The sequence below is a fragment of the Aptenodytes forsteri genome, unplaced genomic scaffold (assembly GCF_000699145.1).
Source record: "Aptenodytes forsteri isolate BGI_AS27 unplaced genomic scaffold, ASM69914v1 Scaffold81, whole genome shotgun sequence".
NCBI lineage: Eukaryota > Metazoa > Chordata > Aves > Sphenisciformes > Spheniscidae > Aptenodytes > Aptenodytes forsteri.
In genome coordinates, this window is record NW_008795259.1 from 1,089,826 (window position 1) to 1,107,993 (window position 18,168).

Below are 18,168 nucleotides of genomic sequence, written 5' to 3' on the forward strand. Positions count from 1 at the left end.
GGTGGGTGTAAAATTAGATTCCCTCTGAGAATAAAATATCAGAGGCTATTGCTCCTTTGATAATGTCTTTACCAAATGTTGCATCTGCTGATTTATTTTTTGAGAACCTGGAATGCTTGCTGTCTGATAAAATCATTGCTTAGCTTAAGTATCATCTTGAAGTTACCATTCTCTGTTATTCAGAGAAAATAAACAAAAAATTTCCAAAATTTCTGTTTTGTTCAGTTGTCTGTCGTGTTCACAGTTACTATTACTGATACTTGCTATTTAATACAGCCACTAAGATTTGTCTTGATGCCTAGTCTATTTTGTATAACTGTATACGTTATGAAACTATTTGAAACATGTCTCGGCTGAGATTGTAAATCTGTAAGTAAACGGGAAACACAACTGTTTCTTAGAAGGTTGAATCATGACCTTCATGTAATCTGGGGGAATAGTGTCTTAACAGCAGTGATACCTACTGGCAGGATTCTGTTTAATCTTTAGAATTGATCCTCAGTGATCTGGAGCAAAGTGTTTCTAATGCAAAATGCAAAATTCAAGTGCTGTGTCGAGCAAAGGCTCCAATGCTTAAGTTATCTTTTTTCTGTGCCTCAAAAAAGATTATAAACTGGTAACTTTACGGATTGGTTTATGACGTACTAGAATTGAATGTTGCTATGCACTTGGAACTTCCCTTGGAGCAAAGTTAGCTTGCTAGCTGTTGGCGTGTCTTCTGAAGTCTTTAAAGAGTAGTTTTTTCAGAAATGGATGAGCCAATATATCTTTACTTTAAAGCTCTCTCACATTAGCGTTTTGTGCCTTACTGTCCATGCGGTGATTTCATTAACTGAGAGTACCAAGTACTTGTTTTAATTGGAATATTTAATTATGTCTTCACTGTTCTTTGTAACTGTTACTACTTCCTTCTATCCATACCTCCCTCCCCAATCCCTCCTAAAAAAAAAAAAAAGCAAACACACACAGCCTCCCAATTATACAACCAAACCACTATTTGGAAAGCAGACATAATCGTTCTCAACACAGTACTTGGTACTGAGTTTTGCCAGGCCATGCATTGCTAGTTCCTGTGTTTTTCTGAGATTTTAAACATCAGGGAAGCTGTGATGCTTGTTGTATATTTATTTTATGCGCTGAATGGTTTATGTTTTTTCTCAAAATGTAGGTCGACTGTACGCAGCATTACGAAGTCTGCTCTGAAACCCAAGTTCGTGGCTATCCCACACTCCTCTGGTTTAGGAATGGTGAAAAGGTGAGTCTGCAAGCTCAGCAAAAGATCAGACCATTTTTTTCTGAGTAGTACTCGGACTATGTTTGCATTCTGAGAAAAAAAGATCAAGTGGGCATATAGCAAAGTCTGCCTGTGAGACAAAAGGATGTTGGAGGTTCAGTCTGGTACTGGAAGAGGTATCCTTCATCCACAGATAAAAGTTAGAGCTTTTTGCTCTTTTGTGCTCTGCAGATAACCAGTATGATGTTCATAAATCTGTAAGCAGTGTTTCCAATTATGCTACTGTGTAAGAGAATTCTGGGTGTGCTTTGTCTTAATACCTTACCTCCTATGGGACACAAAAACATAAATGAAATAGAAATAATAAAAAATTACGTAATTTTCACAGCGTGTATCAGAAGGTTCTAATCTGTAAGTGGTGCCTATCTGCTGAGTGATGTCTGAGTGGTGCAAATTTTCCTTCTTAGAAGTCTGAACACTTCATATGACACTGTGAGTGAGAGTCCTGTGGGCCCAGTTGACATTTTTCCATGTAGCAATTCAAAGAATTGCAATATTCTGAAGTTATGGGGAAGTAAAATATTTATATATACCGTGTACATGGGCAGCAGCAAATAAAACATTATAATAGTAGTGTTACTTATCATATGTTTTACACTTTCAAGATAAATTAAATGTATTAAATGGATATTAAAAATAGGTCTGCAAGCAGAGAACCCAGGACTCCTCTTTCGGCTCTTACCCACTAAGTTTTGGGGGGTTTGGGGTTTTTGCCCCGTTCATCTTGCATTCCTTTTTGAACATCTACAGTATCAGAGATGTAAGTTTTGCTACTCGGTCCAGTTTAGTGGCTGGGGGGGGGGGGGGGGGTGGCTGTTGCTTGTGACAGTTTTCTGGCAGTCTAAAGAGAAAGTGGCCATATGTACATACCACTGCATGTGAGGTTTGGTATAAGCACCCCTATAAGATCAGACACTCCAGGGAATTTAAATGAAGCAACACGTGGATTTTTGAGTCCCAACCTGATTCACACAGGAAATACGCAGCCTTGTTACTGCTCGAGCAGCGGTGCCTGGCACATGTCAGAGGCAGAACTGGAAGCTGAGGGAGTGCTCAAGTCAAACATGGCGGCATGTCCAATGTTAGAGGTGTTTTCAGTTAATTAAACTTTTGTCTCTATGTGGCATGAGTCTGAAGAACGGGAAATGTTCTGCTGTTTCTCCAGAATGGTTTTCCACCTGCTTTATTTTTATTTTTCAGATAGCTACAGATGGCAAGATACTTTGCCAGAACCATACTATCTTGATCTAGAAAAGTTAGCTGTGGTTATTCTCGACCAGCCAGATCAATTTTTTTTTTTTTTTGACCCTTAGTAATTATTGAAGTTTGAGTTGCTTGGAGGTATTTGAATCAAGAGTGTGGTGAAAGAAGAAGTCGGATCACTGCTGTTGTATTTGGTAAAGCTGAATCTCAGCCATTAGTCTGAACAATATATTTCTGTTGACATCAAACTGGCTTTTCTCCACTGGCAGTGTGGTATTCCCTGGTGTCATACTGCCACCAGAATCGCATGTTCCTTCGTGGACTGATACAATATATTTAAAAAAAAACACAAAACAACCCCAACAACTTTCCAATAATCTGACCCAGAAATTCCTGGAAATCTCTCTGGCTACTATTGTACTGTTCAGTAAGCGGGGGGAGGAGGAGGAGAACTGCTTCAGCCATCCAGCATTGTTGTCCGTAATACCATCATCCCGTTTGCTGTAACTGAAGTCTGGCATCACACCATCCCTCTTGGTTAGATGCAGCAGAAACCCTGGGAGGAAAAAATGAATGGGCACTGACCCTGCCCTGCTGAAACGGACACAGACAAGCAGGTACAGGCTTCTTGCATCATCTTAGATTAATTCCTTTGTGATTTAGACCCAGTGTGGGGAAGTGGCTATAGTTACTAGTAACATTATGAATGACAAAAGAAGGAAAATGTGTAGAAAGAGTTCCAAAGATACAGGAAATAGTCGCAGAGGTGTCTGTTCTTCCTTCCAACATATGGAAGATTGTATGCTGTTTCTTGAAGAGTTACTTCTCATCTGAGAGAGGAGATACATCTTGTAGCCCACACCTCATGGGACCGAAACTCAAGAGTTTTATCCAAAATGGATGTGTAGTGTCTCGAAGAGATGATCTCTCTTTTGAACAGAGAAATTAGTATCAATTTTCGCAGAGTGCGCCAAGGGTAATCACGCAAGAGCCAGTTTGGAGATGGCCAGCAGTGGATTTGAGGCTAGAAACTGCTCAGAGGTGCTCTGATTTCTTGTTCCCTAGAGTTGTGAAAGTACCTGAGAGATGGGGAAGCATCTAAGGCAAACCGTGGCTTCTCGAAGATCTAGCTGGTTGAGGGCTTTACTTGCAGGTTCAAAACTGTGACTTAACTTCTGTGAGAGTGGTGCCATTGGAAATGCCTGCCCCACAGCAGGCAGCTGTTGTCTCTTGCTCCTGGGTGAACTTAGGTGCCCAGAGAGCATTGCCTTACTGTTTGGGTTTTCTGAGGATGTGTGACAGGTGTGTGGGCCAGAGGAGCAACTGTGTAGTTCGGGTGACATGCAAGTCAGGCTTTCAGCCCTGTCAAAACACTGGACAGAGCTCTCACGGTAACAGAGACCACCACCAAACAGCGATCGGTGTTTTATTGTTCCTTGCCGTAGTTTTAGGTTCAGAAGAATAAAACCTTGAAAACACTGGCTAGAGTGAGAGATGAAGGTCGAAGCGGAACGGTTTCTAAAATTTACTTCTGCATTTCTAAAATACCTTTCATTTCAAGGAAATTTTAGATTGTTTCCTTTTAGTACAGAAGAATCTATGGCAAATCCTGAAGACATAGAGTGAATGGAATGCCACGGAGAGGTTTAATGACTAATCATATTTATTATGAATATGCTTACACTTGGCAATCTTATGTTTTGCTGATAATTATTTATTTGCTAATTATTTATTTGCTAGATTAACTGCATATACAGACTTGCACAAACTATTTGGTAATTGTAGGGTGACCAGTACAAAGGGAAGAGGGACTTCGATTCCTTAAAAGAATATGTGGATTCCCAACTACAGAGCTCTGGGAAAGAGCCACCAGCAGATAAACCCGCCGAAGCCCTGCAGCCACCCACAGAACCCACCCGTGTTGAGGTAAGCGCTCCTGTACTCTGCAGCGGTGTTAAAAGTGTTCAAACTGTCTCAGCAGCCTGTCCAAGTCTTCCATGTGTTTCTCTCTCTCTGATAGCTTGACAATTTCTAGATGTAAACTGTACCAAATACTTTTCTGGTTATTTTTTTAGTAATTAGTAAGTGGAATCAGACTATAAATCCTAGTTTACTAACCTGATGAAGGAAAAAAAAAACTGGGTCCTTTTTTATGATTGCAATAAGTTGTTCAGATAGTGGCATAAATGTGGTCTTTTTTGCTCTGTGGAACTGCTGGCGCCTCGGTCTGTATGACAGCATATTTCATTGCTATGAAGATGAATGTTTCTTGCAAGATTGTCACTTGAACCCAGGAGGATGGCGCACGCTGCTAAGCCACTAAAAAAAAGACAGGGTCCTATGCTTACAGACTATCTGCAGAAACAACAAACAAGCAAAGATTATGAAGACTGATCTAAATGTGGCAAGGTAACGTGTCCTGTGACAAGACTGTGACAAGGGTTTGGAGGCTTATTCTAATCCTGGTTGTAGGAGCTACAGGGGTTATGAATGTTGCCAAGGAATTGGCACGAGTAACTTCATCACCTTTGCGTAGCTGTACTTCATGTCATTTAGTTTTCTGTCTTTTTTAATCACTTTGGCATTTCATCTGCCATTTTTCTTTTAGCTGAATGTAAAATTGGTGAGGTTGAGAAATTAGGGATGGTTTTCAAACATACTTTTTCATCAAATGTGGAAAACATACTTCTGCCTGGAAAGTAAGGGATGGTGATTTACACTCCTTTGTGATGTAGAATGAACTTATGTAATTAAAAAGCATCAATATTACTAATATAAAATTACTAATAATAAAATAATAAATATTACTAATACAAAATTACTAATATAAATTTATATGCAGCTTCGCACAGGAGAATATTACCTTTCCCAGTTGACTTTTCCAGCAGGGTTACTAATCTTACATAAAGTGGCTTACCAAAAGTGATGTTAGGTTTGCAATTTTCATACCTCTCCTTTTTTTTTTTTTTTAAATTGACCTCATATTTGGAAGATCCTAACAAGCTGGTGTTAGTACAATGTAGAAAGTTATTAGTCGTCTCTCTATTTTTATAGAAATAACATAAACCACATGTGATGCAAATTCCCACTTATGCCTTGCATGCACAAGCACACATACAAACAGGAAAAGATTGTGGGGGGACTTTTTTGTCAAATAATAGTAGACACAGCGTAGGGCTCAACTTCGTCCTTGCAATGTTACATCCCAGCTTTGGATGCCACCACTTCTTGGTCACTTATCTTCAGACATCTTGGTTCTGGTTTTGTTTTCACGAGTTTTGAGACAAGGGGCTGGCTGATGCAGCCGGCAAACACTGACTGCATTTACCACCAGCAGCCCACAGCTGGTACCGTGGGCAGCAAAAGCAATGAGTCCTGACTCCTAATTTGTGTCGCAGTGTTGAACCCCTACGTGAATTCCCCCATGTCTTATATGGGGCAAGGACATGCCAGCCCGTTCATGGAAGCTGTACTTTTATGTCCATGAGATTTCTCTCCTGCCAGGTATCGCTAAAATTACTCAAAAATGATGCAGAGGGATTAAGGTAGAGTGACCAGCAGATGCTCAGATATGTGATTGCATAAGCTGTATTTTCTTAAGAAACCAAGCTAAATGAGCTATCTGATATTAAACTTATTTTTGTGGTTATATAGTTCACGTTGCTATTCTGATAGTAATCTACAGATCTTTAAAACGTGTTTTACTGTGTGGATCATGGGGAGGACATTGTTTATGGGGTTTTCAGATTTGGTATCGTAGATTGTAAATGATGTTTGAAGCATTGTTTTAGATATCCATTTAGGAAATTCAGAATAGAAGAATACGTAGTTACTGTTTGTTTTTTCTTCATTTAATAATTTGTAATTAATAATTAGAAAGTATAATTTCTAATTTGTAAATAATTCTTTAGAGGTTATAACACTTCAACTTAATGGAATAACTTAATTTCACAAACTAACAGTTATTTACAGAAATGTTTATCCAGTACCTTTAATTTGTAATTTCAAATTTCTTTTTGGCTTCTCTTCATAAAACTCTTACTGGGTTTAAAGTAGAATTGGTAATACTGTCAGCTGCGCTCTTGTTTTTGTTTTGCTTTCATTTGAATTTGAAGCTTTTATAGGCATGAGATTTATTTATTTATTTTTAATCCCTCCCACCCTTAAGGGTCTCACGCAAAAAAAGAAGTTTGTTACGGTTCTGTGCTCTCATATGAGACTGTAAGCAATGTGCTAGCCTCCCATCACTCCCGTGCCATTGCTCCTGATGTTATCAGGAGTAAAAATTCTTCCCGGCATCCATGCAAGTGCGGTGTGGTGATGTCCTCTTGACAGGCAAATACATGTTTCTGGTAACAGCTTTTTCTGTGTATGCAAGGCAGGGATATAGCAGAGGGAGAACAGCTGTCAAGACATCACTAGTATGCCTTGAATACCGCATTAAACTCTCAGATGGCCATTACGGGCTTTAAGCCAACTCCTCTCAGGGTTATTCCTTGAAACATTTGCATGACAGTGTATGAAAATGAAGGTGATTTTTTTCCAACAACTAAGAATTTGGGTACAGGCAAATCCCCTGAAAAAAGGGATGTTTTGTTTCTCCAATTACAGACGAGATTCAGTGTGAAACATGCATTTCTCTACATCTCTTCTAGGGGAGGAAAGCAGCTCAGGGGTAAAAGTGAGGTATGCTGCTGCTACTCTTGTTTATATTATCAATAATAGTATCTTTTCCAGTTTGAGATTCCCTTTCAGGTAGCTGAAAGCTCATTTGGCTGATGTTATCTGTACAAAAGTTTGGACTCTTTTTTTCTTTTTTTGAACAGGCTGCAGTGCTCGCTCTCTCTGAAAAAGACTTTGATGCAACCATCGCTAGGGGAATCACCTTTATTAAATTCTACGCTCCATGGTAAGAAGTTCGCACCTGTTGTTGTTCAGGATTATTGCTGGTCTAAGCTGCCAGTGCATTAATTGCTGTAGGTCTTTGAGTTGTGTGTAGTACTGTATTTGTGCCTGGATCTAAAATGTGAATTAACTGAAGAATGTATGTGTTGGCAAGAGTTACAGCAAAAAAGCTCAATCTGTTTTAGCTTTCTTGGGATGCCTGTCTGTGGAAAGGCTGACAGAGAAGCTTTACTGTGTCAGCCTCCAGGTAATGCTGGGGAACAAGGAGAGTGAAGTTTTCTTTGCAGGCTTAGCGTGCTCCTATCCCTTGATTAGGGTAAGGTGAGGGGTGCGTATCACCACTGTTGAGAAAGGAGAGCATGCTGGCCTTTGGGCCCTCTCCTGCCACAACCAACCTCTCTTGGAAGCCTCATCTGAACACCTGGGAATTGGTACAGAGCTATGGATAATTGGCTGTTACTCTTCAAATAACTGACAAAAAAACCTAATTTGCACAAGTGACAATTTTGAGATGTTCTTAAGAGTATATTCCATGTAATATGTTCTTATAGTGACCCAAGGTAGAAATGTCCAATGCAGATGGTGTAGGTGTAGACACCCAACGGAAAGCACTGGGGGACAAAAAAAGTAATGTCCTATCTGGCATCTGCCGTTAGTGGCATATCCAGCAGAGCCTGGGACCCGAGCTGGGGTAAGACCTCAGTATTACAAGCTCGTAGAACAAATAGTTTCCCCCTTTTCTTACTATTCCCTTTCTGAGACAGAGTTTTACGTTTTTCTCTCTGGTTTATAGACTTCGTCTTATTTGTGCCCGTATTGAATTTAATGAAACTTGCGTGCCATCTTTCTCATCCATTGCCCAGTCTCTTAGCCAATAGAAGGAAGCCTAGTGTAGGGGGAGAGATTAAAATTAAGCTGTATTTCACTGTGTGAAAGATAACACATCTCTCATTTCATCACTAGTCATCCCATTAATGCAGTATATAAAATATAAAAAGATCTTTTGTTTGGGGTGGTAAAAGGCCACCATTACAAAGCCACACAAGCAAATGCAACCCATATTTAAATGTGCTCAGGAGTATCAAAATATTGCAGCTTAACTTTGACAGTAGGCATGAATGTGTGTGTTATTGTAGGCAAGAAGTACCACGGAAAGGTTCATTTTATGTAATCTCAATGATGCAGTCTTTTCCAGTGTTGTCACCCTTTTTACCGCAGCATAGTTTGCTGCTCGAGAGCCACTTCTATGCTCTCTTACGTGTGAAAGATCTGCTTTTGGATGTGGGCAAGTATCTGCCACCACCGTGTTAAGAAATACCCTGCCCATATACACTCCCCTTCACATTTACTGCTCTTTCTTCACTCCCTTTATCCTCTCTGTGCACTGTGAGGGACTTGAGGTTGAATCTGTGCCTGTGCTGCTACTACGCCACCAGCAGAACTGGCTGGTAAATTCAGTTTACACCTGTGCACAAAGCAGCTTCTAGTCTGATTTCTGAACCCAGGGCTTGTTGGCGTATGTAGGAGTTCATTACCTGAGGAACTTTTTCTGGAAAAGTTGGAGATAAAGAAATGTTCCCCTTCTAATTAACTTTTCTTAATAATACTGCAATTTAACCATCTTCTCATCTCGTGAGATTCTAATGGGGTGCTGCTGGATCTCACAGATATGATCAGTGTTGGATGGCAGGCTGAGAAATGGTGGTTCAGGATGCAGAGAGTCAAGTTCTTAAACCAGTGTGTGCTCCCTGGCTGCAACGTTCAGAAAGCCACCGTTTAGGAAAATACTTCCTACATTTATGTAGCTGGTATCTTAGTTTTAGCTCTGAAAGTCAGGCTTATGTATACATTTGTAGTGCTCTGCATATAAATAACCTTTTTCTCTTCCAAGTGGGTTAACTTAGGTGGGGCTCAGCAAACTCTTATTATGTTGCTTGCTAGTTCTGTCTTTCAGTTAGTTTTGGATAAATATTAATGTTAACTTGCATAGTAAGCATAAAATCAACCTGTTCTAGTAGTGTTTGTGCATGGTCAGAAATGCTTTTATACTGTCACTGTGTATTAACAAGGTGGTTTAAATATACACTGGCTTGCATTAAGAAAACTTTTGCTGAGACGTCTTTCATTATTTTTGTAAATGTCCTGATCCAGCCTCGAGGCAATTACAGGGCTGTTTTAATAACCCAATTAAGGTGCAGTGGGGTTCGAATAGAATGAGCAATGCAGCTTTAAAGTCTAAAGTGCTTTGGGAATTCTTCTTGAAGGCAGTAAGAAGTTCAAGTTATGAATTTGGCCTAGCCAAGTTCAAAATATAAACAAAATTAATACTTTACTATAGTTCCTGCCATTTTACAGTATCATTTTCTCTCTTGACACTAGTGTTTCATTGTGTGTACTCTGTGGACCGCATTCTCACATTACTGCAGAGACATAAGGGAATAAAATAGAAATAGGCTTTTTGGTGTTACTGATGATACAACTGGAATGATTCTCTATTTAATGCAAATCAGAATAGGGCCTGATAGATTATTTTTTTTTTTTTTCCCCATCTGCTAACTGAAGCTTATTGACTATCAAACAATTCCATTGCGGATCTACCAGAAAGTACTCTGGTAGTGGTTAAACTTCAAAGTACTTTCAGTGAAAAAGTGCATTGAACTACTGGAGTGTTTCATAAAAACAGAATCTGTGTTGACAAATGCCTCTATTAAAATTGATTTTCCAGCACTGGGTGATGCTACATTGGTCAAAGAGGCTGTTAGGAACTGGAAGAAATTTAATAGGGAAATTAAAATCTCATGTAAATAATTAAACTCGGGCTATGTAGCTTAAGCATAACTGGCATATGCTACCTGAAAACTTAATTGTACTACAGACATTCTATGCTTTACTTAAAACATGTTTGTTTCTAAGCAATCTTTTTTTTTTTTCATTTAAATATTCTCTGTGCTCATCTTTATTTGGCTTCATATTCCTCTGTAGGGTAAAATGTTAATGCACCAACATCCAGAATACCATTCCAGACAAGACTAACGAAGGCCAGAAACTACTTCAGTGCTTAACTTACTTACTTACATAAAATCACTCATTTTCTTAGCTCATTTACTGACATAATAGTGCAAGGGAGTTGGAGGGCCAAATCATTAGGGGATAGGAAAGGCAGCTAGTTAAACTTACAGCTATTGCAGCAAGACAGTAGAGATAACTGGAAGGTATATCTGCTAAACAGATCTCTCTTTTGTTTCTAGGTGTGGTCACTGTAAGAACTTGGCTCCAACTTGGGAGAACCTTGCCAAAGAGCAATTTCCAGGTTTGACTGATGTCAAAATAGCAGAAGTAGACTGCACTGTGGAACGTAATGTCTGCAACAGATTTTCTGTAAGTGTGAAAGATCTGAAATGAACGGGATAGTATTGTGTACCAAATGTTAGAGGCTCCAGTGTGCAGCTGAGCCGGCTGCTGCATTGCGGGTGCCTGGTGATGGTGCAGCTGTGTTCTCCATTAGCCAAAAAAGAGGTAGTTCAGAACAGCACCTGGTGACACCATTTCTTTCCTGGACTGTTTGTTCAGACTCGGTCATTCTCATTATTGGATAAAGCTAAAGAAGTAAGTCCCTAATTTAAGAAGCCTCCCTCTGTGAAAGCACCAAAGCGGTCTTGTGGTAGCCGATGCAAAGTTCTGTTCCTAGGAAAAAAAAAAGTCTTTTGGGTGCTGGTAGGCAGACAACCGAAGACAGAGCTGGAGCTGCCATTCCAAGAGCCTAGAGGAACATGTATTACCTCATTCACTTACAAATATTCAGAAATTGCAGGTTGGCATTGGAAGTTCTGGTGTGGTGTTTGGCGTTGGGTTTTTTTGTTTGTTTGTTTGTTTTTTAAATTAAAACGGCTTATTGCTTTAGAGGGGTTTGGTGGCTTTTTGAGTCAGGTAAATACAAGTGAAGGATATTAGTGAGTTTGGATATTAGTAACAAGTTTCTTTTGTGTTGTGTGTGTGTCTTTTGAAGGTACGTGGTTATCCTACACTTCTGCTTTTCCGAGGTGGAAAGAAAGTCAGTGAACACAATGGAACGAGAGACCTTGAATCACTGCATAGCTTTGTCTTGCGTCAGGCAAGGGATGAATTGTAATAAAAGTCTGGATGCTCCGTCCCTGGCTGTCTTTGTACAGTAGCTGAGGGATTTCAATCATTGCTAATTTTCAAATAGTGTATTTGGGGGTGGGGATTGGGGCATTTTTTGTTTGTTTGTTTGTTTTCAGGAAATTGAATGTACTAAATATTGGTATCTTCCCTCCCTGTGTGTGTTAAAGACGCTACCCTGTGTGTGAAGGAAAACTAACAAGTAGTTACTGTGCAAATTGAGAATATTTTCAGCATTGGTAGTATTACTGCATTTCTGCGTTCCCGCAATGAAGTGTAAATGGTTTCCTTTGAGACTAAAATACATTAAGAAAACCAACTTAAGGGCATCAGTAGAATATTTTTGTCTTCAGGTTAGATTTGGTTAAAAAGTAATCCTTACAAACTGCCTACCGTTACTAGAAAGGTAAAAGCTACAGCTGTGTTGAGTCACTTTTGCCTCTACAACTGTACTTAAACCCTATCTGTCGTAATATAGCCGCTGGTTAAGAAATGGAAAGTCACGGGAGGTTGAAAACACACACACCTTTGGATGATACCAGGCCACCATGAGCTGGTTGTTTCCTGTTAATCCTCTCAGCATGGGAGGTCTAGCCATAATGAAAGTGATGGTACCGTAACATGTGCCTGAACATTACTGATGCCATAGTGTACATGTGTCAGGTGGATTTTGGTAGGCTGCTTCTGTCCAGCTCTAGAGGAGTAACAATGCTCTACTTATATAGAGCCACAGTGAATAGGCGCTATTATAACGGCTCCGTTGTTAATATTAAATGATAGGTTGGACTTCAGAGCTGATGACGTGTTTCCTACCCCCACCTGAATTCAGACTTTGTGCTGACCTGCTCCTTATTCAGAGTACTTAGAGAACAACAAGTAGTACAATGTTTAATTTTTTTTTTTTCCATTCAGCTGTTCTACAATAATGTAAAATACTTCCCCACTCTTCCTGAGCCTTAACCTTTTTCCAAGCTGTAAATGTTGGTAAGTTTGAATGCTAGGATCATGCACTCTGTGGTGCCTTGGATTATAATATGGATCTATTCTTTGGTGCATAAGATGTTCCATGTTAGACATGATTGAAAGCCAAAGAATTTACACTGCAGAGACTGTCACGATACAAAGACAACAGCAAACCAAGGACTGAATTCTGCCATCTCGTGTGCACAGAAACTCATGGAATGAGGATGGCTCCAGGCTAATTTGACTAATCTGTCAAGATGCTGATTTTTTTGTCCATCATATGGAGTAGGTTGGGTTTGTTTGTTTGTTTGTTTTTTAAAAAAAAAGGCAGAACAGCAATGAACTTTTAAATCAGTGAATTTCTCCTGGTACTTCACTTCACTGTCTGTCCAGAACTTTTGATTCTGTTCAATCTAAAAATGTGTAAGGGTGAAAAAGCCACAGTGAAAGCTAAGTGTTGTACTGGCAGATGTATTAGATCAACGTATATACTTCTGCCTTAAAGGAAGCCTTTATTATCATGTTTTTAACAACTTTCTAGTGAAGCACAATCTCATGAGTTTCTTGTATAAAATCAAAGTGGTACAATTGTTTACGCTGAGATTTTTCTAAATAAAAACTTTTTAAAAAAGCAGTCTTTCTATAAATGATACAGCACAATGAATATACAGTGACAAGTGCAATAAATTATAGCTTGTATTTACAAGAAGCCTTTTAAATGCAAGAATTAGAGGTAAGTGCATTTAATACAAGTTTAATATTGATCAAAACAACTTGCTATTAGCTTCTGCTAGACAAACCGTGGCTACACTGTGAATGTATCCTTTATGCCAGTTAGTTAGTTGCGTGAGTTGGAGGGGAAAGGTTGGCCAAAGACTTGCATATGTTGTTGACATCTGTCTTCCTGTAAATAAATTGTCCAGCTAGAGAATGAATGGCCCCGAACTTTTACGTCTGAATTACAGCTGTAGGAGCATCCCGCCTTCCTTCCCGGGCAAGTGGTAGCAGACGAGACAACTCCACGTGGGGAGTGGAAGGAAGTTGCATAAGAACAAGTGTATAAAGTTCTGTTGCTCAATCAAATAGTGAACTGGAAAGACCAGCCAGGGTCTGAGTTCACGCTAGTGTTTCTAACACAGGCTGTAGCCAAGCCATCTCATGCTTGCAGCATCAGACTTACTTAAACTGTGCTTGGAGAATAAGAGAACTGAAACATTTGCTTTGGCACAATTTAAGATGCTTACTGTCATGACAGATTTCAGGAGGAGACTAACAGTCTAGGTGTAGTAACTGGTCCTTCTAGACAAAAGGCAATTCCTAACCTTAGGAAATTTTTATTATCTTACACAAGATGTATAAGTCTGAAGTGCTAACACCACTTTCTTTACTCTAAGTTTCCCTGTCTCTCCCCTTATCTCCCCCCCCCTCCCCCCAAAAAAAAACCAAACCCTCACTCATTTTGGGTGTTGGGTGCCCATCTGGTCAAACTGCAGCACACATCCAAGCAACGGCTAAGGCCAAGCTGCTATGTGAGATTAAGACCGTCCCAGCAAAATAAAGCGTGTGTGGGCATACTGCTGCTTTGCGCGGCCCGGCTCTGCAGAGCTGAGCAGCCACGGCAGCATAGGGTCAGTCTGTAAGAAGTCCAGCGGTTTGCTCACGCCCCAGTGTGTGGTCCCCACACCCCTTCCTCCCACAAGGCACATACATGGTGGTGTAAAAGGTGGTTCATCAATTATTTTTTTTCTCCAAGGTCAGGTAGTTCATGAAAGCATGGAAGGTAGTATGGAAGTTCATCGTAGAATCCCAGAGTCCATCTGAAGACTGTTTGTCAGTGACATCCACAAGCTCTTACTACCATATTCCTGTATTTCTTCAAGATTACGTTAGAATTATCATCGAAGTAAAGAACAGATATGGCATTTAGTTTGGTAGGTGCACAGCATGGTTTGGGAACGTAATCAGGATTCATAAGATGAACCTGTTGCCAAAAAGAAAACAACTGAGATAATGGTAACTCGTTTACAAAGTCACCTATTGCTTTGGCATGGAGCTTCTGGAGACTTACCAGGGTTTGTACGATGGCATGATTGGTTGCGTTCATATGGGCATTGAGTGGGAATGAGCACTCCCCATCACAGTAGTTGGCTGCATAGCCCTTTGGAGCGATTATCCAGTCCTTTTTAGGAAACAAACAGAACGTGATTCAAATTAAAAAGTTGCTAACTTGTATAGACAACTGCATGCAATTAAAAGCAGCTGAAAATTTTCCACTAACTTTTTTCTTGAGGGTGAAAATGTGTTTTCACTGGAACTGTTAGGGTTGGGGTTTTTTTTTTTTTTTTTTGTGAGCCATGACTTTTCCATGGACACACTGATTTTAATGTCCAAAGAATGGTGCGCGTCTATGCACAGCTTAACTGCCATGAACTAAAAGAGTTTTATTCCTAAAACTCTTGCTGGGTTGCCTTGTGGGGATTGTGGTTTGGATGCCTTTATGTTCCAACGTTTCCTGCAGGTTAGGCCCTCTGGCTGAACTACCTTTCCTAGGTTGAATCACAGCCTCGGCTGGTGTCGCCTCCCAGAGAAAATCATGTACGTGCACGCATGCGTGTGCACACACGCACAATTCAACCAGGGAGCTCCAGAACGGGAATATAAAACACTGGTGTGGTGCCTCACACACTCTACCTTACATTGAGTGGGAATGAGCACTCCCCATCACGCTCTTATACAGAGATGTCAGTCTGCTAAGGCCACTGTGGGAGGTTTTAGCTGCGTAACAGCTTTTCCACCTCTGCCAGACCCCTGAAGGAGGGGCAGGACAGCCAGCCTGAGCTGCACGTGCAAGCAGGTGGCCCTGGTGGCAATCTGAGTGCCACGCTATGGAAGAAGGCGACTCTTCACCAAAGGGCTGATAAAAAAAATTACAGCTTCTCTGCTGCTGACAGAAAAGAGCCAAAGGTAAATTAAAAGCATCACCAATTAGCAGGAGACGTTTCTCCTCCCCCGGTGTCAGGCTCTGCAGGTCACCCTGCAGGAGGATGTACTGGTACGCTTCACATGCACATAATTCTTAGACAATTTCCCCTTTACCTGACAACAATTACCTGGGTTAGCTTGAATTTTTCTCCAGCAGGTCTGAGCAGCCAGAGGCTGTTGCTGCAGCTTTGCTAACCAAGTTTGCTGTTTGATTGCTAACATGAGGATACCTGGGCATAGCAAAACCACCCCTTCATTCTACTGTACTAGCTCACCCATAATTTGCTCTGCTTTTCATAAGACAGTCACTCTCCTGCTGCAGAAGCCAGTACAGACTGTGTAATTAAATTTGTGGTTTAATGCGGTATAAGAATAAGGGAAGCACTCTACTGCTAAAAAAAATTGATGCTAAAAAAATTGATGGATGTTCTGAAGGAGATACCAGTGCCCAACAACTGCAGGGGGCTGCTGCGCTGCCTGCATCATCTCCCTACATCAAGTAGGATCTGGATTCCAGCTCCTGCAAAGAGCCCTGCTGGTCTGTGGCCTGCCTTTGGCAGCATCTTACCTTTCTGCTCAAGCCTGCAACTGGAAAGGTGAAGGCAGTGCCCTCGAGACCGTGAACTTCACAACTGGAATACGCTTCCTGCCTGGAAGCAGGGCAAGCGAGCTAAGGAGGAGGTGGAAAGACTGTGCACAAGTAAAAAGAAAAGCCACTAACAAGTAACGGGGAATGGAGTCAGCACGCAGCCATAGCTGTGGCTAGCAGGATGGAGTTGACATAAGCTACAAAAAAATGCTGCTGTCCGATTAGCTAGGAAGAGGACTTTCATGTGTAGGGTATTACAGAAGCAGCGGGGGCAGCCCTGGCATCCTGAATTATAATCTGGTAAAAACATTAGCTGATAGAAATGGGACCTACCTCACAAAAGTGCTGAATGAAAGGATAAAAAAAATTTTAAAAATTTTAAAAAAGAGAAGATGAGGGCGTTCTTTGAAACGTGATGTTTGATGACACTATGGCCTGGCCCTAAATAACTTTAAACAACTCTCTGGCCTCACGGTGTCGCAGCTAAACCCAGTCTCTAGTCCACCTACCGCAGCCAGTGCTAATTGTGGAGCAGGGGTGGAGGATTTCAACACAATGGCCAAGGTTACAATTAGGCTGATCACTAGAAAAAAACTGATTTTGTTAAAATCATTGCTTAACATCAGATTTCTTTCCTTATCCTTAGAGGTACACAGTATATGAGCCCTTGCCTGTACCGTGACTCCCATGAGTGACAGAGAATGACTGTATACTTGAATCTCATAAAGTATCAAGCTTCCTCTGGATCTTATCAAATGTCACAACTATCAATATTTATTTGCCCTTCCCTGTGACTGGTTTTAGTGGGGAGGCACAAGGGACATTTTAAAGCATAATGGCAGCCTCGAGTGGAATTACCGTGACACTGTTTAGATAACATTTCATAACAAAATGTCTAGTTTACCCAGAGAGAAACATCACACACCTGCCATCCCAAGTCTTGGAAGCTAACGTAAAGCTCATGCTTTCTGCACGCTGTTTTTAAGTCACTGCTGTTGTAATCTGTTAAAAGAAAAAGAACAAAACAGGAATTTAGAAAGTAAAACAGGCAGAGCATCGCTGGAGGGCACAGCTGGCCGGATGTGTGCACACTGCAGGCTCAGCAGCGAGAAACGGCGAGCTCCCTCAGCAGCCAAAAGGATAAGGGTGTTAAGGGACATCCAAACCTTTTAAGATGCCTATGGGAATGGAGGCACCCAAGTAACAGTGGCTTGGTTATAATTCCTTCAGCTGCCTTTAATAACTTGACAAGCAGCGCTTGTAAAACACCTCCAGTAAGATGACTTCTTAAAAATAAATCTACCCCGTCAGCCCGGCACAGGCTACTTCCCTGCTCAAACTCGCCCCGCTTCCTTGGCCGCGGTTTCCAACATGTGCCACCCTAGGCGGTAAGCTCAAAACACACAGACTTATTGAGGGAATTACAACCCCGGGAAGGTTAATCATCGCCTTCTGCCCCTGTACTGGTTAGCAGAAGTCCTTAAACAGCTAAGATGTCCCATAGGCAGTGAAGCCATGTCCCCGTCCCTCTCTGTGCCTTACCCCCAGCCTGCCTCGAACATCACACACGGCTCCATACACCACCTCTGCTCTTGGACCTTTACAAGCCATGCTCTGAAAAACAAGCTTCTCCTTCCCATAACCTGCTTATCAGCAGATAACACAGGATTTGACACACTGTCAACATTAACGTGCTCCTTAGTGCCAATACTGGATGGAAGAGTGAGGGCGCAGGGTGCAAAGCCCTGACCAGAGACCTTCCCCCTTGCCATGGCGCAACGTAGGAGGATGTTTCGACCATGCAGAAGCTGCTCCCGATGGCCCTATAAAATGCAGCTTTTGACAGCGAGTGGAATTTCCCATTTATATTTGGAAAGAGGCGGCTCCGCACGCGAACACCTGGAACCGCAGCGAGCGGAGGAGCTGAGCCGTGACAGAGGGGCCTTTCACCCCTGGGTGGCTGCACAAATCCAGCCTTGACGGGTGGTGGCTGATTTCATCACGCCTTGGACTGCTGCCGGACCTCAGTGCAGCAGCCATAGAAACCACCTTCGCAGCGGGGCAGCTTGGCCACCGGCTACGGCTGCCGGAA

At 41.4% G+C, this 18,168-nt stretch overlaps 2 protein-coding genes across 2 annotated transcripts in view; one reads left to right on the top strand and one right to left on the bottom strand.

Annotated features, from left to right (window-relative positions):
* TXNDC5 (thioredoxin domain containing 5) overlaps window positions 1-13,139 on the top strand; it is a 21,108-nt gene extending 7,969 nt beyond the window's left edge. Inside the window, exons 5-9 of the mRNA XM_019472054.1 lie at window positions 1,169-1,255; window positions 4,283-4,423; window positions 7,324-7,406; window positions 10,651-10,780; window positions 11,409-13,139. Coding sequence (XP_019327599.1) covers window positions 1,169-1,255; window positions 4,283-4,423; window positions 7,324-7,406; window positions 10,651-10,780; window positions 11,409-11,531 — 564 coding nt within the window. The 3' untranslated portion in view covers window positions 11,532-13,139. The remainder of the gene's footprint in view (window positions 1-1,168; window positions 1,256-4,282; window positions 4,424-7,323; window positions 7,407-10,650; window positions 10,781-11,408) is intronic.
* Window positions 13,140-13,967: 828 nt separating this feature from the next.
* Window positions 13,968-18,168, bottom strand: part of BMP6 (bone morphogenetic protein 6) — a 31,338-nt gene continuing 27,137 nt past the window's right edge. Inside the window, exons 5-7 of the mRNA XM_009279223.1 lie at window positions 17,002-17,078; window positions 14,574-14,684; window positions 13,968-14,486 (exon numbers count right to left, since the gene is read on the bottom strand). Of these exons, the coding sequence (XP_009277498.1) occupies window positions 14,337-14,486; window positions 14,574-14,684; window positions 17,002-17,078 (338 nt within the window). The 3' untranslated portion in view covers window positions 13,968-14,336. The remainder of the gene's footprint in view (window positions 14,487-14,573; window positions 14,685-17,001; window positions 17,079-18,168) is intronic.